The 22942-nt window shown below is 35.8% G+C and overlaps 2 protein-coding genes across 2 annotated transcripts; one reads left to right on the forward strand and one right to left on the reverse strand.

Moving 5' to 3' along the window:
- LOC121234003 (choline transporter protein 1) lies at positions 1–7144 on the forward strand. Its single transcript, XM_041129796.1, has 10 exons — positions 1–392; positions 1449–1807; positions 2002–2147; positions 2623–2806; positions 3485–3558; positions 3644–3757; positions 4200–4556; positions 5079–5342; positions 6038–6262; positions 6696–7144. The coding sequence occupies exons 1-10, from the start codon at positions 208–210 to the stop codon at positions 6888–6890; spliced, it is 2103 nt and encodes a 700-aa protein (XP_040985730.1). The 5' UTR covers positions 1–207; the 3' UTR covers positions 6891–7144.
- A 37-nt stretch (positions 7145–7181) lies between these two features.
- Positions 7182–20250, reverse strand: LOC121234005 (putative nuclear RNA export factor SDE5). Its single transcript, XM_041129798.1, has 12 exons — positions 20102–20250; positions 18194–18814; positions 17977–18002; positions 17296–17373; positions 16408–16445; positions 16001–16248; positions 15499–15659; positions 15183–15239; positions 13833–13900; positions 13648–13745; positions 13466–13533; positions 7182–7681 (listed from the first exon to the last, which is right to left on the reverse strand). The coding sequence occupies exons 2-9, from the start codon at positions 18810–18812 to the stop codon at positions 13862–13864; spliced, it is 1266 nt and encodes a 421-aa protein (XP_040985732.1). The 5' UTR covers positions 18813–18814; positions 20102–20250; the 3' UTR covers positions 7182–7681; positions 13466–13533; positions 13648–13745; positions 13833–13861.
- Between the last annotated feature and the right edge of the window lie 2692 nt (positions 20251–22942).

Consider the following 22942-nt stretch of genomic DNA (forward strand, 5'->3'; position numbering starts at 1 on the left):
TTCGATGTCAAAAAACGACATTAATAAGAAGATTTTCCAAATCTAAACCCTTTCCTCGAGTCTTTATCGGTTCACACCATCCAAGCTTCCACTCTACTACACTCTTCACTTCGCGACGCTAACCCCCCTCTTCCTCTGTGTGTGTGTGTCTATTTTTGTTTTGTTTTTCCTCTTTTCTGAAGCTTGATAGAGTAAGGGGGTGTCGAAATGAGAGGTCCTTTGGGAGCAGTGATAGGGAGGTACCCATCAAGCGATGGGAATGCCCAAATGGGTGGGATCATTAGGCACAACAGGAAATGTAGAGATATTGCTTTTCTTGTGATCTTTATAGCCTTCTGGGTTGCTATGATCGTTAACTCCAGCTTTGGGTTCAACCAAGGAAACCCATTAAGGTAAAGAATCTAACATTACCCACTTTATCAAGTTGTTCAGTCGTCAAATGGGTCTTCTTCTTCTTTTTCTTTGCAAATGGGTCTTCTTTATTATGCAACTTTTTGTTTAAGCGTGATTTATAAGGTAAAATTGAGAATCTCACTAATGGGTTCGTTTTCTAGCTCTCATTTGTCATTTTTGTGATGCGTTTCTCGTCAGTAGCTCTATTTTCACTGTTTCTTAGCCGTTTGAAAGAATCAGGGCTAGCAGTACGCATATCATTTAAATTTTAATGCTTTAAGTTGATATTCTTAATCTTCTTCAATTTTATTCTCTGTACTACTGATTTATTGTTCCGTACTAGTCGAGGCAAAATTATATATATTTTTTTCTCGCGTGGCTATACCTTTTATTCTACCTGTGCCTTAGTGGGTTAAATTACTGAATAAATAGAAGAAAGACGTTGAAACTGAAGTATTGGTAGGTAGGTTTATTTTTATTACTGCCCCATGTAACATGAAATCCTCTCAAATTGCAATTTAATCTTTTGGTCTCTCTCTCTCAAGGTGTAAAGATAAGAGAGTATCTATCTGTTGAGTTGTGGTGGAAGATGTCATCAAGGTTTCCTTTGTTTTCTTGTTCTTTATCAGATTTCATATAGATTGAAGTGGAGAGAACACGACACTTTTGAGTTATATTGATTTTCTTAAGATAATGAATTCAACTCTACCTAGTGGAGAGAACACGACACTTTTGAGTTATAGATTGAAGTGGAGAGAACACGACACTTTTGAGTTATATTGATTTTCTTAAGATAATGAATTCAACTCTACCTAGTTAAGGAGTCGCTTTATGTACAATTAAGTTGAGTTACTTTCTTTTTGCGTCACCTAGTTGTTTTGATTGCTAATGATAGTGGAGAAAGGAAAAATAAAACCTACTTTAGCTGAGCCAAACAGGTGTTATAAAGGGTATTAGCTTGTAGATGGTATTGTTCAAATTCGTGCAGTGGTGTTATTATATTCGCTACATTACTGTCTTTTTGGGTTGTGATTGATTGTTCAGTGGTTTGGCAGGCTTACATATGGTCTGGACTATAAAGGAAATGTGTGTGGTGACAAGCATGCAAAACCTGGCCTTCATGAATTGGAGCTTAGATATTGGTTAGATCCTAATCAGGTTTATCAAAGTGGTTTGAAAAGCAACCAATTTAAATTGGCCAATGCCCGGAGCATATGCTTGTTAGATTGCCCTATCCCCCTTGAAGATCAACTAAGTTGGATTTGTGACTATCCAGAAGGAGATATCCATCTTTCAATGGACGATTGGATTAATAGGAATTATGATTATTATGAGTTCCTTACACCAGAAATGAGGAACACCTCTCTTCAACTTCAGGGTCCTTGTTACCCTGTAATATTTCCAAGTGTAAATGGTATGTAAACTTGATTCCCTTCTGATTAAATTGTGGGCATGTGATCACATATGTCATATTGGTTGCAGAACTTTTATCAATGAGATAGGACTTTAGAAGCTCATGTAAAGAACTTTTGCCTATTATATTCTTTCGATCTATACATGTATTATCTCTCATATGCTTATCATAGAGTTTGTCTTACCATTTTACAGTTTATTGGAGCTGCCAGTTTATTGCTCGTGCATCAAACATGTCTTTGAGGCATTGGCAGCAGATGGGTGGTGTGAAAATCAACGAGGATATCATAATTGACAAATCTATTCACAGGTCCATCAATTCTAGGTCATCTGTCTTAAAGGTAGAGGACTTTTTGTCTCAATAATCCTTTATAATAATAATTTTTGTGGAACTGTCATGGAAAGTATATACATTGTCTACATTGCTTTTTGAATTATCATTGTCTACATAGCTTTTTGCATTATGCTCTGCCTTCCAATTGACGTTGTTTTTTAGAGGAAAATCTTCTTGTGATTTTTTTTTTATTACATAATGACCGCTACTCTTTTTTGGGGTGACAATAGATACATGTTCGCCTGTAAATGAAATCATGAACTTCTGGCTCTATGCCTATTTAAGAAAAAAAAAAGAAAAGAAAGAAAAGGAAAAGAACAATCCTATGTACTTGTCATAATTCCTTTTATGTTTTATATCTATTAAATGCCTTTCCATTGGGCACATATATGTCTAATTTGTGTTGCTGGATTAAAAACTACAACTACTCTATTTACTTATCAAAAAAAAAAAAAAACTTATCAATTATAGAATTTTTTCAGAGATACATGGCTGATATTGGAAAAGCATGGCCAGTATTGATTGTTTGTGGAGGAATCTTGCCGTTGTTTTTATCAGTGATTTGGCTGCTGATGATTCGACATTTTGTTGCTGCAATGCCTTGGATAACGGTGGCCCTCTTCAATGTTCTCATAGTATCAGTAACAATGTTTTACTACCTAAAAGGTCAGATATGAACTTTTACTGTTCTTTCTATGGCTGTTTTTTAAAAAACCTGGTTCATTTGGAAAGAAACATCTGAGAAGAAGGATTTGGATTTGAAATTTTAGTTTGAATGGCTCGAAAGAAGTATGAACGGTAGAAGTGTTAAAGTTCATTGGTGGTTTTGGGTCTTAATAATATGTGAAGGAATTATTATTCAAATTTGTAATGTTAGTGATTTGCTGAAGAAAAGTATGTCTTTCTTCCCTTTTACTTGTATGAACGGTAGAAGTGTTAAAGTTCATGGGTGGATTTAGGTCAATAATATGTGAAGGAGTTCTTATTCAAACTTATAACGTTAGCGATTTGCTGAAGAAAAGTATGTCTTTCTTCCCTTTTGCTCATTATGCATGATCAAAATTCATATCAAGCAATTTATAAAAAAAAATCTTTTGATTCTATTATATCCTCACATCCAAATGCAACTTTGGGTGATCATAAATAACTTTTGAGCGTTGAAATTTACTAGAGGCTTCTTTGCTGGTAAAGATAAAATTTCAGATCTTTACTACTTGTTTGAGCTTCAAGCATATTTGAAATAGAGGGTTGATTATTTACATACTTCATTTTCTTGTATAATTGAATATGTTGATAACTCTTAATCAAATATAATGCTGAAGTTATTTTTTTCCTTGCTACTAGCTGGATGGATAGGGAACAACACCATCTCCCCCATCATTGGTGAGCATGATCCATACATTCGTGTATTTGGAAGGGTTGGTATCATCATCAACTGAAACTTTTATACTGGAGCTCTCTGTATATATATTTGTGATTCACTCATTAATTTTCATCTTTTAGGAGATCAATCATCTTCGTGCTGTAGCAGTTCTTATGACCTCTATTATGGTGGTTGCTGTTCTTACATCAATTGTCATTGTCCGCCGCATCATTATGGCAACATCTGTCCTCAGGGCAAGTCTTTCTGTCTTTGTCTTAGGACTCGTTTGGATAGTGAGATGAGATGATATGAGATGGTTTTGAATGAGTTGAATAAAATATTGTTAGAATATTATTTTTTAATATTATTATTATTTTGGGATTTGAAAAAATTGAATTGTTTATTATATTTTGTATGGGAATTTGGAAAAGTTGAAATGATGAGATGAGACGAGATGAGAGTGAGATGATTTCTGTATCCAAACGAGCCCTAAATAATCATATGAAATTTAACTGTCACATTTGATATCCAAGGAGAGACTTCTTTAAATGTGCATTTTCCAATCTTGGGCTCAAATGCGTGGTGCTTTTTCCTTAATCAGCCACAGGTTTAGGTCAATTCGTCTATGTAATCCTGGGTGCTGAAGTTTCAACTTCTTGCAAAAACTGATCACTTTCATGGTTAATATGTACACAGGTTGCTGCAAAGGTCATAGGAGAAGTGCAAGCACTCATAATTTTTCCAATCATGCCATATACTATCCTTGCAATATTTTACATGTTCTGGTTTTCAGCTGCTCTCCATCTCTTCAGTTCTGGTCAAGTCGTCCAGAATAACTGCAACACTAACTGCTGTGCTTATGATCTTGTGTCAAAACGGGTAAACTGTGACGATTGCTGTGGCTATAGCATTCATTACACTCCTCATATAGGAGTTGCCATCCTTTTCCACCTATTTGGGTGTTACTGGGCAACGCAATTTTTAATAGCATGCTCATCAACGGTGATTGCTGGTTCTGTTGCTTCCTATTATTGGGCTGGTGGTGAAACATCAGTAAGTTACTAAGCTATATGCACCATGACAATGTGAGATGTGTGTCACTTTTTTTCCCTAGTTCATCTATATAAATTACTCTTGATTTTGAACACAAGAATATAACTGCATACATTAAATTACAGCATGGAATGTGAAATATGATTAAACTGGGTGATCGATCCTATGGCACAAGTTCTGTTATGCATCAAACTAGAACTGCTATATACCCTGGGATTAAGCAAGAGTTTGTTTCTGAGATTTAAGAGAGTGGAGTCTGGTCAACCTACAAAATGCCTAGTTTTATTTATTCAGCTTTGTTTTGGGTTGTTAAACGTTTTATTCAGATACTAGCAACTTTAAGCAAGATGGACTATTTGCACAAACTTTTTATTCGTTTCTTGATAGCGGAAGATGGAGCTTGTCTTTGATCTGAGTTGCTTGAGATTTCGTTTTTGGTCATTGTTATAGTTTAAAAAAAAAAAAAAAAAAATCTATGGTATTCCTTTCCTTGATAATTGCTATTTGCTTTTGCCAATGCAGCCTGAAATTCCATTTCTTCCAGTTTTTTCCTCCATGAAGAGGCTTATGCGGTACAGCCTTGGCTCTGTTGCTCTTGGCTCCCTTATCGTATCATTTGTGGAATCAATCCGCTTTATGCTTGAGTCAATTCGCCGCAGACTGAAAGTTTCTAGTACCACCACACCTGATAGCTGGATAGGAAAAGCAGCATTCCATTCATCTCGGTGTTGCCTCAGGTGTATTGAGTGGACTATAAAGTCTGTGAACCGCAATGCCTACATTATGGTAAATTCAAGAAACACTTGTTTCACGCAAATTTGCATGTGGGTCCAGCATACCTTTCTGGCTTGTCCAATAGCCAGTTGCATCTTTTGCATGGTGTGTGGAGACAATTGTCCAACTAGGAGAGACCTTATAGGCTGATTTGGTATGCATTCTCCAGTACTCTTTTCTAGGTGACTGGCATGCTGGGAGAGATTGTTTCCCATAAGACCAGTTGGGAGATGTCTTACTAAAAATGATATGATGTAAAAATAAAATTTATTCGTTTTCAAATTTGTTCTGACAGTTACGATATTTTGTAAATCAGGCAAGCTCTGAATGGTCGGGACGCTGTTCTCGGACATCCGGTGCCAATAAAAAAAAATTCCATTCCACATCTCTTTGCTGAATTTGACATCGGACCCAAACGCTTTTTGTAACAAATTAAGAATTTTTTTTAGAAGAAATAAAACATGAAAAAGAAAAGGCAGAATAGAGAAGGGTCAAGGTAAAGTGAAGCTAGCATGTAATGAACTTTGTCCATTTCAGTTCTTCGTAATTCCAATACAATTTTTCTTTGTTATCCTCATCTAAGAATTTTATCCACTTTTTGGGCATTTGTGAACTGATTAGGGTTGCTATGTAGAAAAGTTTCATAATTGATAATATGCTGAATGTCTGCTCACGTGTTTGTGGAATGTCTGCTTGTACTCTTGCAGGTTGCCATCACAGGTAAAAGCTTCTGCAAGGCTTCTGCAATTGCAACGGAATTGATCCTCAACAACATCCTTCGAATAGGGAGGGTGAATGTGATTGGAGATGTTATTCTATTTCTTGGAAAATTGTGTGTCAGCCTTTCAAGCGCAGTTTTTGCTTTCCTCATGTTGGATACCCACAAATACAGATCTGCCCATAAGATCTCTTCCCCACTGTTTCCTGTATTGGTATGCTTTTCTTTTTCCCTCATTTCATATATCCAATCAGATGTACCAAATCAAAATGACACACAAACTAATTTTGATTGTACCCAATGCCTGGGTATTCTAATGGTTGGTGAACAAAAGAATTCGTGGTTCAAATGAGTTCAAGTTCATTGATCATCAGTGGGTAAAGCTAGAAGACAAATATGACCAGATAGGTAGTTTGTAAAGGAAAGGTTACTGGAACATCTCTCGAACCACTTGACACAAATTTGAATGCACCACGTGAACTAAAATGGTGGAACCATGCACGAGGAGCTTGCCTTAGACCGACCATAAATTGCCGTTTTGTTTGGCAACATCTGGCATTATCTGTTAAGCTTGTACTTGTACGTATGACTAGACAATATTTTGTAGTCTTCTAAATAGAAGTGTACCTTTATTTTTGTGTACCCAGGTTTGCTGGTGTCTTGGTTACGTCGTGGCCACTCTTTTCTTTGGAGTGGTAGAGATGTCGATCGATACCATCATCCTTTCATTCTGCCAGGATTCCGAGGAGCACCAAGGGACAGCCCAATATGCGCCTCCCCTTCTCATTGAAACTCTTAATGATCAAAATGAGATGCAGAGACTCACTCAAGGACCCCATTAAAAACATCTCAGATGTACCATTTTCCTTTCACATTCAGAATCTTTTGCATGTTATATTATTAGAAGGCGTACTTGTGCTCTCCCTTTTCCCCCGAGTTTTGAGTTTATCCCTGTATGTGCTTCATTGCTAGAGAAAAGCGTGTGGGAAAGAATGCCTTGGATGAAGTTTTTGCAACATCATGGATCGTAATGTAAGAAACTCATGGAAAACTGGGTTTTGCATATAGTATAAAAGTAAATGCAACCTTATACAAAGTCTTTTAAGAGAATTGCAATTTCACAAAATGCGTCCATTGCTTCTTCGATATACTGTTAAAAGATAAAACTAAATTATCGGTGCCACAAAATTTAGTGTCTTGCAGAGACATTTTACTGACACACAGGTTTTTAACACAAAATGCGCACAAAGTTCAGTTGCAAGGGCAAACCATGATCAGCAATGATGCTTGCACAATACATTTCACAACACATGTTTTCAAGTGAGTATTTTTGTAAAATAATGTTCCTTTTATAAAATATTTTACTAAACTATCATTTATTTTAAAATATAATTATGTAATATGTTGTAAAAAGTGATGTGAATTTATCATTTTTCAACCATGATATGATAGTCTATATTTCCAGAAGTCTTGCAGTGATTGGACCTCTTTTCGAAGCTTGTCTCGGTCCTATAATTCATTTTTTCCAAAAACTCAAACGCTTTGGGTTGATCCCATCCACTAGGATCATAATTGTCCGACCATCTGCGTCCTCGGTCCATTTTATGGATTCCTTACTCAATAGCTTCAAAATCTGCAAAGTGAGATTAGAAAACAAATGATTTTTTAAATCCTTCTTAATTACTAAGCAGGGTAATCCGGTTAGAGAATGTTCTAAGAAGCTCAAAAGTAACCCCCTTATCGACAAATTTATCAGAAGACAAAAGAAGAGCTGGACAAAACAATAATTAGTGATTTTTCTTGTATGAACATGCTTTTTTATCTTTTACTTCTGCGTAATTAGAGAGGACTCGCAACATGAAAGTTCAATAATGAATCTCCACTTGAACCACCACATTGTGATATGCTACTGATATCTACAACTAAAGCTATTGACTTTCGTGATAAGTTGATTTATTTTATGTGGTCAACTGCATGACTAATTTAGATCTCGTTTATTTTCACTCTTCTTAACTCATCACATCTAATCATTATAATTTTTTAAAATTCTCATACAAAATAAAATAAACAATTTAACTTTTTCAAATCTCAAAACAAAACTAATATTAAAAAAATATATTTTAATAATATTTTTATCACACTCCGAAATTATATCGAAGGAAGGGTCCATGGACCACATCATAACTTGTTTCATAAATTCCATCTTATAGTTTGTTTTATTGTTTTTGTTGGACTTCTAATTGTAATCCGTAATGGGCTTGAGCATAAAAGTAGTCTTTATTCGGCTCATTATGATGTTATTAGTATGGGCCCATATAGGGGATAACTTTGGGGAATACTTCATACTATATGTACTTGAGCCAAGAGCCTAGTAGGATTATTCTGGAATGATATAGAATTCTGTCTTTCTTTCTCTTTTCTCTAATTTTCCCTCTCATTTTCTTGAAGGAGCTCCCCTCGAAGAGAGCAAATCAGTGTTATCCTATTTTAGTCCTTGAGGTGTGTTACAAGTGGCATCTAGAGCTAGGCTTTCCTTGGCAGTTGCTTCATAAATCCATGGAAATGAAGGAAATTATTGCATCTCTGCTTAAAATCAGAGTGATGGTGGAACAATCAGAGCAACATTTGGATATTATTTTGCAAACATTTAGTTTGAATTGAGAGATGAGATGAGATGGTTTTAGATGAGTTGAATAAAAAATTGTTAGAATATTAATTTGTAATATCATTATTATTTTGAGATTTGAAAAAATTGAATTGTTTATTATATTTGGTGTGAAAATTTGAAAAAGTTGTAACGATAAGATGGGATGAGTGAAGATCACTTCTCAATCCAAAAGGGGCCTTAAAGATGTTAAGAACAACCTTGAAAATTTTCAGAATAACTTCAATGAAGAGTTCACAAATCTGAAAAGCCAACTCTACGCTCTGCAAGAAGACGAGAAATACACAGCAAGGATGCAAGAAAAAGAAGTAGTCGAGCCCGATTAGATTACTCATTCTTCTGTCCCCAGTAATCCCTTATAAATCGGAAGCTATTTTGTCAATGCTCAAATCTCCATTCTTAACTTTTGTTTCCTTCCCTTGCCCTCAGATTTTACTCTCTTTCTTTCTCTTTTTGTCAGTCATCTCTAGCAGTAACTACACATTGACCATCTAGGGAGAAGGCCTAGCCATTAGTATCCCTCCTAAGCCTCCTCCACCTACTGAAGGCAGTACTGCTCCTCAATGGTCACAACAACCAACAACCATACAAATCCTTATAGAAACCCCAACCAGGAAGACCATTACCTTTGAGATTAAGTCCTTCGATACCTTAAACAAGCTTCAGATCCAAGATAGGAAAGTAAACCTGCCCAACCAACAGCGCATCATCTCATTCTTTCGTGACTACCTCCTAAGCCTCGGCGCTCAACTTCCTCCTTCTGCGTAAAAGCACGGGGACTCCAAATCCAAGAGTTGTGTAATGGAGGAGAGCGACGAGGACGTGGCGGACACGAATGTCGGGAAAGGGAATGCAGACGATGCAGGAAAGGAGGATGAGATAGTTGAGTTTGATATCGAGCTCGAGAGCGAGACGGTGGAACTTGATGATGATCCTCCGTAGAAGATGGGAGATCCATCAATTGAGGTCACTGAGGAGAGTTGCAATGTTGCGCAGACTGCTCAAGCCCAAGGAAGACCAAAATTCTCCAGCTCTTCGGTAATTCATCGCCTAATGCATAGGTTGAGACCACAGAAACAAATACAACTCCCCTTTCTGAGCAAATCATCACATACCGTGCTGTTGAGCTCAATTTGGAACAAAAATATTACCGAGATAGTGGCTCAAAGGGTGACACCGAAGGTACCAGTTCTTTTATTCTCTTTGGAAATTGCTTTTGACATGGATTGTATTGTTCTTCTTGGATGTGTTGCCATGCCACAAGATTTAAGAGGATTGTATGAAGGATCTGATGTTGCATTCGTGCTTCACATGAAAGAGGCAGTAATTGCGCCTCAGTTGTTTGTGGAAATGTTAGTGAAGGCTGGATGTGGTAGTTCATGTGATTTTTGGTCCATTTCAATATGTGAAAAAAACTTGTCTGAGGGTGAAATTATTGGTGCATTCTTGTCAATGTCGCCAGTAGTGGTGGGGGTAAAATTTCTTGTAGAATGTAATAATAGTAGTGCTCTCTGTGGTCTGAAATCTTTTTTCAAAATTATTGGTGGATTTGAGGAGGGTATTTCACTCGTAGAAGCAAGATATCCTGCTTCTCTATTCAAACATTAGTTGGCTGTATGTGGGGAGCAGTTTTTGAGTATGATTTATGACCACTTGGTAAAGACGTCGATACCATTGCTTTTGTCTATCAATAACTTTATTCTTCTATCTAGATAGAAACGTTAGTTATGAGGACTATATATACAAAAAAGGGCTAAGGAAACGATAAACTATGCTCTTGGGTTCTTGACACCAGGAAACATGAGGGTTAATGCAATATCAGAAGCTTTCAAGTCTCAAGATTCACAGCAAGAGCGATTGAGGTTTTTTCCTTCCAAGGGAGTTGATGTTAACTCACAAGGCGATGATGGTACTCCTCTAATTTGGACTATTTGTTAAGGAAGAAAAGTGGCAACTAGGTCATTGGCAATCTTAGAGTTGTCAATGAAGGAAGGTGCTAAAATGGATTTTGGCATTGGTGGAGCAAGCCCTTTGCATATTGCTGTCGATATGGGAGTTTAGAGACCTGCCTCCTTGAGGAGAACTTTTGGGAACACAGAAAACTCGGCTTTTGCAAGTATCAATTCGTTAGTCTTTTGATAGAGGAAACTGACTTGAGAGAAGTCATTGGGGAACAAAATTTGGGATAATGTTTTTCATCCCTTTGGTTTTGATTTTTATCTTAACAGGTTTCTTCATGAGGATGACGATAAGACCATTTATTTCCTAAACCCAATGATTGAAATTGGTGCACCTATTGAACCATGCCAAGCAATTTGTGGAACCCGCCCAGAGGCAGCTATTGGTAGGGTTGTACAAGAAACTGTTAAACCAGCCGGGACTGACTCAGACCGGCCGCCAGAGCACGAAACCGGCCGAAATCGACAGAGAACCGGTCGGCTGGCAGCAAGAATTAAGTAAAACCGACGTGGGTCGATTTGGTTCCGATTCGACCTAGGGCAAAACCGCTGAACTGGCCGACGTCAGCTATCTTCCTTTTTTTTTTTTTTTTTCAAATACACGTATAAGAAATGATGTCGTTTCATTAAAATAAGTGAAATGACTTCATTTTTGGGGCGTAAGTTGTAAAAAAAAAAATTAAGAATGCAACGGTGCTATTTGGCTTAAGCCAAATGGCGTCGTTTTGAATTAGGGTAAAAGACCCCTGCAAGTCTTCTTCCTCATTCTTCATTTCGAAAGTTTTTTTCCCTCACTCAAAATCTCCCCAGCGGCAGCCACCCCCCTAGCCTCCCTCTCCGATGCGGCGATGCCAACTCCCTCTCCGATGCAGCAATGCCATCTCTTCTCTAATGCGGTGATGCCATCTCCCTCTCGGGCTCTCAGAGCCTTTGTCTTAGCCTCTCAGGTCTCCGTCTCTCATCTCCCTTTCGTCTCTCTCTTTCTCTCTCATGAGATAGTTGATGAAATCAACTTAATGCTTATTGTTTGGATCTGTATAGTTGATGTTTGTTGTTGAATCTGTGTTGTTGAGTGTTGAGAAATTTGTTGAGTGTTGGAACCGATATTCATGCCGATGAACCGACAACAACCGGCCGAAACTATGCTTGTCGGTTTTACCTCTCCATCGACCGGTTATGGTTGGTTGCTCCACCTGTTTTTCACACATCGGTCGGCATCGATTTTGCCCAAAAATCGCGCCGAAAGAGTCAATTTTCACCCCTAGCTGTTAGGCATTACTTGTTGAAATCGAGAAATGTCTTGCATTCGCTTGAAGTTGCTGGAAGAACTGTTGTTATCCTTGTTGCTGAGGGATCTCATGTTACCATTACTAAAGGTGTCACTAATGAGGATGTTGTTGGTCAGCTCAGGGAAATTGAAAGTAAGAAGCTAGTCTCTGCTATAAAGGGAGGACTGAAGAATTACTGCACCTTGTGGGCAAGGTACTTTGAAGGGGAGTGTTTATCACACTTCGAGCTTATATCGAAGGAAGGACCCATGGACCACATCATAAGTTGTTTCGTGAATTCCATTTTATAGTTTGCTTTATTGTTTTTGTTGGACTTCTAATTGTAATCCATAATGAGCTTGAGCATAAGAGTAATCTTTATTTGGCTCATTATGATGTTATTAGTACGGCCCATATAGAGGATAGCTTTGGGGAATACTTCATATTATATGTACTTGAGCCAAGAGCCTAGTAGGATTATTATAGAATGGTATAGAATTCTCTCTGCCTTTCTTTCTCTTTTCTCTCATTTTCCCTCTCATTTTCTTGGAGGAGCTCCCCTGGAAGAGAGCAAATCAGTGTTACCCTTGAGGTGTGTTACAATTTTATTCAACTTTTAAATTTTATCTCAACTCATCTGTGAAAACAAACGAGACCTTAGTAGATATTAGATATCTGGGTTCTTTTGCTACAATACAAATTTCATTTAATTTTTTTTTTTTTTTTGGGGGGGGCCGCTAAAGCAACCTTTGTGTGTGTGTGTGGAACAAAAAAATGAAAATGCATGAAGTCTGCAATCCAAAAGACACATTGCATGGATCTGTTCCACCAATTAAATGGGCCCGAGATACGAGCGTCCAAATCTAGGCAAATCCTCAAATGAATCTCAGGTATTTCATTCCTTTTAAATTAGATGAATTTTATAATAGGATTTTACGCGACTGTTTGAGAAATTCTATCATAGACAGGTTTTTCAGATGTTGAAGGGCACAAAGAAACTAGCAAAGCCCACCTTTGTTTCGTTCCCAAGGGAATGGGCCTTCAATTTTTTTTTTCTTTTTTGTTTCCAGATTCTAGAATCATCTTTCATGAGAGAGGACATATTATGATATAAACAGTAAATTTACGTTATGGGAAGAACGTATGTGGTATTGTACAGTGTTTAATTCCTGTACGAACTAAAGTAATCTGCTCTGTTACTGTGAATTTGGGTAGGGAATCAGGAATTCAAATTCCCGAAGGTAGCCATTTCCTTCACATTTCTAAAATAATCCATTATTTTCCCAAAAAATAATATTCAGAACCCCTCTGTTATACTCTATAATTAAATGCAACAAAGACTTATCGGGAAAAAAAAAACTGTATGCTATAGATATGCATGGCTGTTGACACGTCCCATTAGACCTAGAAATACTAAAATAGACGTGTTGCTGTGTTGTAGTTCAAGCAAAAATATAAAAGACAGCCCCGAAAACAATTGAAACAAATTGCGTGTACTTTATATAGGAATGATAATTTAGTCATACCAGTCGTTTCCGAGCCCCTTTGGTGTCTTCATCGCTGTTCCCTACTATGATCCTAAGGTGCTTTAAAACTGACAAGAAGCAAATGGAAAGTCATGTCATCGCGTCTTTTTATTTTGGTCTTGACAACTAAGGAAACGTCTTGATCCAAGGACTATAAGAGGCAAAAGAAGACATGAACCTACCTGCGATGCCAGAAAAAGTAGTTAAATGAAGCCTCAGTAGGCGTAGAGCATTCTTAGGTTCTTGGTCATGCAAGTCAAGAGACACCGCATCCTCTTGGCTGTAAAATTGAAAGTTGTTCTGTGATATATGAGGCAATAAGCAGAGCATGCAACACGAGAAGAAAATAATTACATTCTGCACCAACCTAGTTTCAAGAAGCTTTTGAGCAGATTTCTAGTCTGCTTCTCTGGCCATTCTGTTAAAGAAGTGTCCCTAGAAGTTTCAAGCCGTAAGCATTTGCTAAAATATTTAATAATATTGCCTATCAAATATTCATTCTTGTCTATTTAAACTTCTGTTTATGTAAGAACTCATTTCTCCAACTTGGATCGGTCTAATATGAAAAGGATGCACGTCCCAGGAACAGATAGATATTACAAGCACTCACCATACTCTCAAAATCACCACCACCCGCTTACCAGTTTGAGGACGGAGAAAGACGGTTACGCGTCATTTTTTCTAACCATAATGCCAAAAAACTTTCTTAAGACTATAACCTAAAATGGTCAGAGCTTCACCTGGCATGGCATCTTTTAATAACATCGATACCTTGTGCCCCTGACAAATTATTACAAACTACAGCCCCAAGCCTGGGTACATTTGGTGAAAGGGTGGGGGTACCGAGTTTTAACTAATCTATCGAATATGGGGTAACTAGTGGCCATGGGGAAATTAAAAATGGTTTATTGATTTCGAATTTAGTAAATAACAATTCAATTTATTGTTTCAATAAAGAACTTAATTGAATTGACATCCATCTAAATGAAATTAATTTGATTGATGAATGTACTTTCCAATTCAACATGGATCTAAGATATTTCATTGAATCATCAATGGAAATATTTTTAGTATCCTCTGATCTCCTTTTAGCGGGGAATAGTTTCCAATAAATTCTTGATTGCCAATCCCTTTCCCAGATTTGCTTTTTTTTTTTAGCCCTGGTTTGGATAGCAAAATCCTCCAAACTCATCACATCTTCATCCCATTTCATCTCAATATCCAAACATTACAAACACAAACACTTTTTCATTTCAAATTTTCAATCTTTTCATCTAATCATTACTTAATCATTTCAAACTTTTCCAAACTTCTAAATAAAATACAAAAAATAATTCAATTTTTTCAAATAACAAAATAAAAATTATATTCTAACAATATTTTAACTTTATAATATTTTTATTCAATTTTTTCTCTCATTTTTCAAAACCTCATAAAATATATTAGTTCAAACCATTTCATTACTATTTACAGATCATTTAATCTCATTTTACCATCGAAACCAAGCCTTATTGGATTTTTCAAATTGAACCTAAAGATAGAAAAAGGCATAACAAAAGAAGTCTTTACATAAATAAATATTACAGCCTAAAAGCTTATACAAATTTTATATTCTCAGCACAAATATAAAGCGAAATAGCCATAGAAGAGGATTACATTTGCCATTATTTTTGTCTTTAAGCATCAATATCAGTGATATAAAACAAAGATACCATACCTGCTCTCGAAGTTTGTTTGCCCGCGCATAATCGCCCTTAACACATGCATCAACAGCCTGCAATACAACTGAAGCGGTTAATAGCAATCACGTTTGCCTAAACGGCGCTCAGAACGACCAGAGCATATTCAACATAACTATCAGTGGGAAGAAGTTGGGAGTCAAGCTACACAAAGCAGAAAACTGTGCGGAGAGCATCATGAAAAACAAAAAAATCCACTTTCCATATCATGCCTATGAATATTCTATACAACTTTTCTATCAAGCACAATTTACAAGAGCAGCAGAAGAATTTAAATAAAAAAGAGGATCTTACAGCTTGGTAGTATTCTTTCGTTGTAGTCCAATATTCCTTCACTGCTTTACGTAGGACCTCATAGCTATTATCATCGCCTCCTTCTATATGCAGAGGAACAATTATTGATGAGAACATGGTACAGTTTATCCTCGAGCAATGCATTAAACGAGGACAATGTACTATAAATATTATTTTCTTCAATAACCTTCTGAAATGTCTGAATGTGACATAATACACTGACTAATACCTAACAAACCTTTTTACATAATTTTTTTTTGTTTCAATGCAGTAAAGAAATGAATATACATATTATCAGACATGATTCCAAAATGGCAAAATAGAGCTATTGGTAACATAAACCTCATAGTTAACACTAAACTCAATATGTAAGGCTTCAGGACGTAGAAAAGCGAAAGTGTTAGCATCAACTCATAGCACTCCAACCTAGTTCATGTCTTAAGAAATAATCTTGCAGGTAAATTACACTCTCCTAGAGAAAAGTAAAGATCAAACTCAATACCATCTTTTGTAACTTCTAGTGGTTTTGCAGTAACAATCGCATGCTCTATAGGAGGGTCTTTCAAAGGTTCAACCACCACTTCACCAAATCCTCTAAATCTCCTCACTGGTTGCACTCTTTTGGGTGCTTCCTCGGATCTTTCAGGAACAGTGAACAATGCTTCTAAAATTTCTTTCTGAATAACAAATCTGTCTTTGTCTCTTTTTGGCGATTCTGTTGAACTTTTCTTCATAATTCTATCTTCATCACTGCATGGGTGCAAAGAAAAACAGAATGAGTTCTTGAGCTGTGCAAAATGTAAAAGTGATGGACTATAAGGTAGCATTCCCAAATTGGATACTTTCCCAAGCCATCGTGTCTGGTACCCAGGACTGAACTAGTAAATAATTGAAATGGAAAGAACTCACCTGCAGGCAGAACCTTGTTCTCGGTGTTTCTCTGAAGACTGCTAAAAGAACTTGGATGAGAAGAGAGAACAAAAAAACTAAGAATGGGTATTTGGCTTTTTTTCCCCAGGTTTGAGTTAAGAAACAATCACAGACCTCTAAAATATCTTACGAGAGTAGAAAGAAGGTTAACCCTAAAATCTACACACACACACAAAAAAAAAAAAAAAAAAGTGGAATCGCTTCAAAAGGAGAAAAAGCAAAAAGCATGAACAAAGATGCAAATTAGTTGTAATATCAGTGAAACTTCATTACAAGAAAATGGGAAGAACCATCATTGATTAATTATCACTCTACTGAGCTTTACTTTTCAGTAGACCTGAGGGAGATCGTTGTCATGAACATCATATTCCACATAATAAGATCAGAATCTTATCAGATTTCAATATAGCAAACCTGATCTCAATTTTATAAATCCCATATTAACCAGGAATGGCATTCAGAAAGATTGATGGACTGTTCATTTAGCTACTAAACAATATAATCAAAATACATTGCTATACCACACTGGTCATCTTTCTCACCCTTCTCCATTCAAGGACTATCAAGGACCATCACATCATATAAGGACTATCACAATATTAGATGAATTTAAAGTTAAAAATATAGTTGCGACACGAAAATATGCATAGACTAGCTGATAGAGAACATACAGGTTGAAGTATTAGTAATCTAAGGATTCAAATTTCACAACACAGAGTCTGCATGCAGTACAAATACAAAAAGGGACTAACCACATGAGGAACACAAGAAGGATCTTTATTGCGTACAAACAATTTATAGTTTGAACAAGAATCATAAGTTTTAGATTGCAACTGGGTAGAGGCACAAATCAAGACTAATGCTTACTTTTCTGTCGGCCAAGTCCACAACATCATCACGCTTCTCCAAAGTTGAAACTGACAAGTCGAGAAGTTTCTCCATGCTCTATGTGATCAACATAAGTCAATTCTTCAAAATCACTGATATAGATATGATATCAAACAAATATATACTAATATTAATAGTTCACCACATGGGAAAAACTCAAAATGTTGATCTTTTAGTTATAATTGTATCTGCAATTCATATGTAGAGCAGAAAAAGGTGAAAGATTGAACAGTATATTTTTTATTCTGTAAGCTATGTATGGTATTTTTCATTGGAGTCCTGCAGTAAATTGTTATAGGTAATAATATTATTCAGGAGATATGCCCATATACTACCATCCCAACCAAGTTCTATCGCAAACAAATTTGGGGTGCCAGATGGTAACTGGTAACGCATGCTAACTATGAGAAGTGGGAACTGGTAAAAAAAACAGACAATATTATATATGAGGAAGCATACATCAAATTATTTCCAACTGATGTTAATTTTAACAGTTGCACAAGCATACATATATATTATATCTATTCAGGGGAAAAACATCTGACTGTCTCTTCATAACCTCTCTCTTATGAAATGCAAGAGAGTGTATACTCTTTGTAGTGAATATAAACCATAAAGAACACAAAACCAACTTAACCTTAACGTGAATGTGCACTATACCTTTGGTACATCATAACCACAACAGCCTGCAAATTCAACAAAATGCCTGATTAAGTACCTAATTAAACTCAACAAGTGAACTTATAAAATAAAAATATTTTTTATCAAAAACGAAAAATAGTAATATTGAAGGTCAGGAAATATGGTAAAAGAATTGTTAATTGCCTGACAGAAGTAACGAACAGCATAAATGGCTGAAGGGAAAAGGAAAATTTAACAAGAACTTCTTGGATAACACTCATATCTAGTTGGAAGCCATCACCAAGCATTTTAAACATAAACTCGTCAACATAACCATGTATAGTGCCCTTTCCTGCTGTCATGCTTGTTGGAACTTCTTCCCTCCATATCTCAGAGATAGGCAATTCTTTTGAATCTAATCTTGGTGGTTTTGTCAATCCAGGATATTCATTAGTTACAGGCCTGTGCCTAGCATAATCTTTTGCAATGACACCTGAAACAGTACCCATTGACACAGGATGTACTTTTGACTTCAATAATCTGGTATGTCTTCCTCCATGATGAGAGTTCTGAAGAATGCTGTTAGATGACATTTCTGAAGGCATTGCACTTGCACCATCTAATTCAGATGAAAGCTCTGAAGTTGTTGATCTTGTGCACTCTAATTTATCTTTAGATGTGCAAGTAGCACCATGAGAGGTACTTCCAAGTGATGCACAAAGTATTTGACCAGCCGTCTCTACATTGAACCTAGCCTTGCAATAAGCAGAGGCTATGTCTTCAAGAGAAAATGCAGAGCCAAAAGCTTTGAGCAGCTCTTGTAAGTCTCGTTTTTCAGCATCACAATGTGAAGAGGATGAACTACCTGCCTGCATTTCTATAATCTTCACAATGTAAGAGGAGAAAATGACAACAACAAATTAGTAATATTTTCTATAAAGTGAAAAAGTCTTACAATGGCAAAAGGAATTGTAACTTTGAAACATTCAGAAGGTAAAGGTGAGCATATAATTTTGGTGACATGGAAGTTTAGGGTAAAAAAGTGATAAATGCACACCGTTCAGGAGAATTTTCAACCATTACTCATTCCCCTCAATTTTTTAAGGTCCAGTAAGATAGTTGTCTGGAACTAAAAGGGCTTCTCCATTGGGATGTAATAAAATAGAACAACCTATACAAAGTACAAAGTTTATCTAATTCTTTTCCTCCATTTTCTCATCTGTTGTTAAAACTTACATGGAGATTTCATAAGTTTTCAGGGGAAAAAAAAAGATAAATCAGAACTCCAAGGTTTTCCAATTTTTTAAATTCCTCCACTTCCCTGGAAACAAAACACATTGCTAAAAGCACTTACAAGAAAAGGGTGAGCAGAAAAGGAGACAGACCAGAGTCAGAATAAGTTCCAGTCTTTAATAAATTTCTGTATGAGTAATTTAATGATTCTTATTTTCCAAGAACAACACATAGCAAAAGAAAACAACAGATTTAAATCTCCCATTCCATTTCTTTCCCTTCCTACTTTGTTTCCCAATCTCTGTTAACCAAACAAACTGTTAAAGACATGTACTAGCAAAATGTGATTGCTAAAAACCGCTGGATGCATAAATAGGAAAGAATTCCAATTACCAATAATTATTTTCAACATCAACAGATTATTTGTTCAAGAAAGTGAACAAAAAATGCTCTAGAATGGAAACCAATGGACTCAAAAATTCCATTTCTTTCATGTTGTACTCCTTTCCTCCTAATTTTTACTTCCAAACAGAACGGTGGATGCAACAAAATAAAAATGTCTTAACAAAAGTTCGAATATAGCATTGCAGACACAAAGATTGAGAGAAATTTTTTTCATAGGTAAGATATGGATGTTATTAATGATTAAAAGGGGTGATACATCAGTATGCAGGACATATACATAGAATCTGTTGAAGTATGAAAAGGAAATGGGGCTAAGAAATCCTGAAAGCTAGAACTAGAGATGGTAACATCATGTTATGCGACTGCCTAAAGAGTTAAGAACGCAAAACTTGAGAGCCGAACAAAGAGATTTTCTGCATTGTTTGTTGTTTCCACTATTTCAACCCATTTCAAGCTCATACCATTAGATATGCAACTGAAGATGATCGAAAAGCACTGACAAGGAAGAGAATCATGTATTGCTTACTTGAAGATTTGGTAGTGAAAGAGCGATGTAAGAGAAAGCTCCTCTCTCTCACTCTCTCCGCCTCCTTCTCTCTCTCTATCAAAAGACTATGCTTCTCTAGGAAGAAAAGTTAGGGCTGGTCGGGCCTATTTGAAGAGCCATTTGGTGAACTCATGGGAGAAACGCCTCAAACTAATAAGTGGAGAATTTATTAAAATAAATATATGACAATCAAATGTGATGCATTGGTGAAGAGTGTCACTTCTGGCACAGCTCAGTTCTTGTGAACAATAAATGTAAATCTTCTCATGAGATGCTACTAAAGGTGGCACATATAGTAAAGTATATTGTTTTTCTTTTCCTTTTTTGTTTTGTTGGTAATAAAGAGACTGCCAAAAGGGAAAACAAGTAGAAAAAAGAATATGAAAGGAAAGTGGAAGTGGAAGTAGATACACGATTAGAAGGTGGAAATTGTAACTAAAGTACGTAAGATGACTCAACCTAAAGCATTAATATGAACTGATAACAAGAAGTTGGGAGTGCCTCCTGCACATTATTCGTCATTCATTTTTTTCGATAAAGTAGCTATTACTTACAAAATAAAATCAATAAGAAGACTTACTATTTGAATCTTATGGACATATTAAGAATTGGTTCGAACCTTACAAAAAGAAAAAGAAAAAAAAGAGAGATGCAAAATGATGGATGCATATAGTAGAGAAAATTTTCAACAGTTTACTTTGTTTCTAGCACTTAAAAACTCATTTTATACTCATCAGATTCAGTCAAGAATAATATTCAAAAGTTTTCCTTATCATTGTATCTACATGTGTTGAAAGCCAAGCATATGGTTAATATGCCTATTACTTGGGCTTATGCCTATTACTTTGAATAAAATTATTACTTATAAAAAAAAAAAAAACTAATAAATGCTAGAAACACACATTTAGTTGTTGAATTTAACATTCAGAAGAATTTTATCCGACAATCTAGTCCAGAAATACGCAACAACAGAAAACAATGAGTTCGGAACTTTCTTTAGATGTATATTCTTTAGCACCAGTTTCTTCCCTTCATTCTGTTCTGTCCACAACAAGCAAAGCCTTCAAGAATTACAAAAATAAAATGAATAGAAATTTAGAAATATGACGACTGCAGTTAGCATAGAACAAATTCCAATATTAAAATAGTTTTTACTACTAATCAAGCCAATTTCATGTTCAGAGGATTAACTTAACATTTATGATGATAAAACAATCTTGATGGACTGATTGAGAGAATATTTCTAATCTTGACCTACATTTTTCTTGACAGCAAGCTATAAAAGCAATCACTGGACGGTTTAGAAGAAAACTGAATTACCAGCTACTGCTTTGAAAATCAGAAGAGTGCTTTCTCTTCATTTCATCCAAAAATCCTACGTTAGATAATAAAGAACACTTATATTCGATATGAGATCTGCAAAGAGGAAAAAAAGTAACAAGCGCAAGGGACGCGTATGGCACGGTTGTCTCCTTTTTTTCACAACTTGACAAAAAAGTACGTAACAGCAGCAGAAAATGGACTGATGATTATATTCCATTGCTTTCATTTGCTATTCTTTCCAATCAAGCATCATGACAGAGACTTAAAAATAAAATGCTATTAATTTTTCCAACAATCGGCATTGCTTTGAGCATTAATTGAAGTCATTAGAAACACGTAGGAGCAGAATAAGCAACCAATGACGATGCAAAAGGCAATGTAGTTGAGTAGAGAAGACAAGAGTGCTAAACCTAATACTCAACAACAAAAAAAGGTGGCGATGATCACAGAATCGAGCTGCCAGCAGAAAGAAAATGCTATGGACGTACAGATTTTATAAAGCTATTTCTATGACTAACTTATTTTTTTTACGACAGTGAGTTTACTCCTCTACTTCGTTTTAAAATATACACGGTAACACAAACAGAAAAACACAATGCTTTGAGAATATTCTAACAGTTTCTTCTTTCCATTTCTTGCCTTTCCTTCGTTTTCTCACCAACCAAACACGCCAGCAAAAACACTTATATCCAAATGTGATTAAAAGCAAACTCAATCAATCCTCTCCATGGAGTTTTTTCCACTAATCAAAGTGATTTCAACCTCATTTGATCAGATTAAGCAACCGAAGAAGTTGGAAGCGGAATGCAGAGGAAATGAACAAGAGATCGCTTACTTTGACAGTGAGCCTTGAAAGAGCAATGTGCGCACAAACACACGCAGCTTTCTTGCTCTCTAAGCTAAAGCTTCTTGATAATGAAAGGACCGGACCCGAACGCGTGAGGGATAGGCACAGAGGTGTATTTATAGCGTTTGCTTGGAGCGCTAATGAGGGAAGTGCCAAAAGTCATCGTATTATAAATTTGGGGTTCCGTTCCAAAAGTGCCCTTGTTTTTATTTCTAAATATTTAAAAAAGTTATTATTAATGAATTTATGTGTTTTTTTAATATTAAAAAAATATATATATATATTAAGAATATTTTGGAACATATTTAAAAAATTAAAGCGCATCGTAATCACACTTATAAATAACAGTAAAAAAATAATTTTAAAGAATAATGATATAATTACAACCTATTTACATTTTGTTTACAACTTATTAATAGAATAGTATTTTTTTAAAAAAATTTAAACACGCTAAGTCAAAATCAAAATTAAAATAAATATTTAAAAATTATTATTTTATTTAAAAGTTATAAAAAAATAAAATAAAATAAAAAATTGTAAAAATTGTAACTCTGTCGTTTCTCTTTAAAAGATGTGGGGAATGCCAAAAGTTTTGAGAAGAAGGACGGGGAGAAGTAAACGGCAGCAGAGTGGCATTTTCAATTTTGTGC

Source organism: Juglans microcarpa x Juglans regia, chromosome 6D (assembly GCF_004785595.1).
Source record: "Juglans microcarpa x Juglans regia isolate MS1-56 chromosome 6D, Jm3101_v1.0, whole genome shotgun sequence".
NCBI lineage: Eukaryota > Viridiplantae > Streptophyta > Magnoliopsida > Fagales > Juglandaceae > Juglans > Juglans microcarpa x Juglans regia.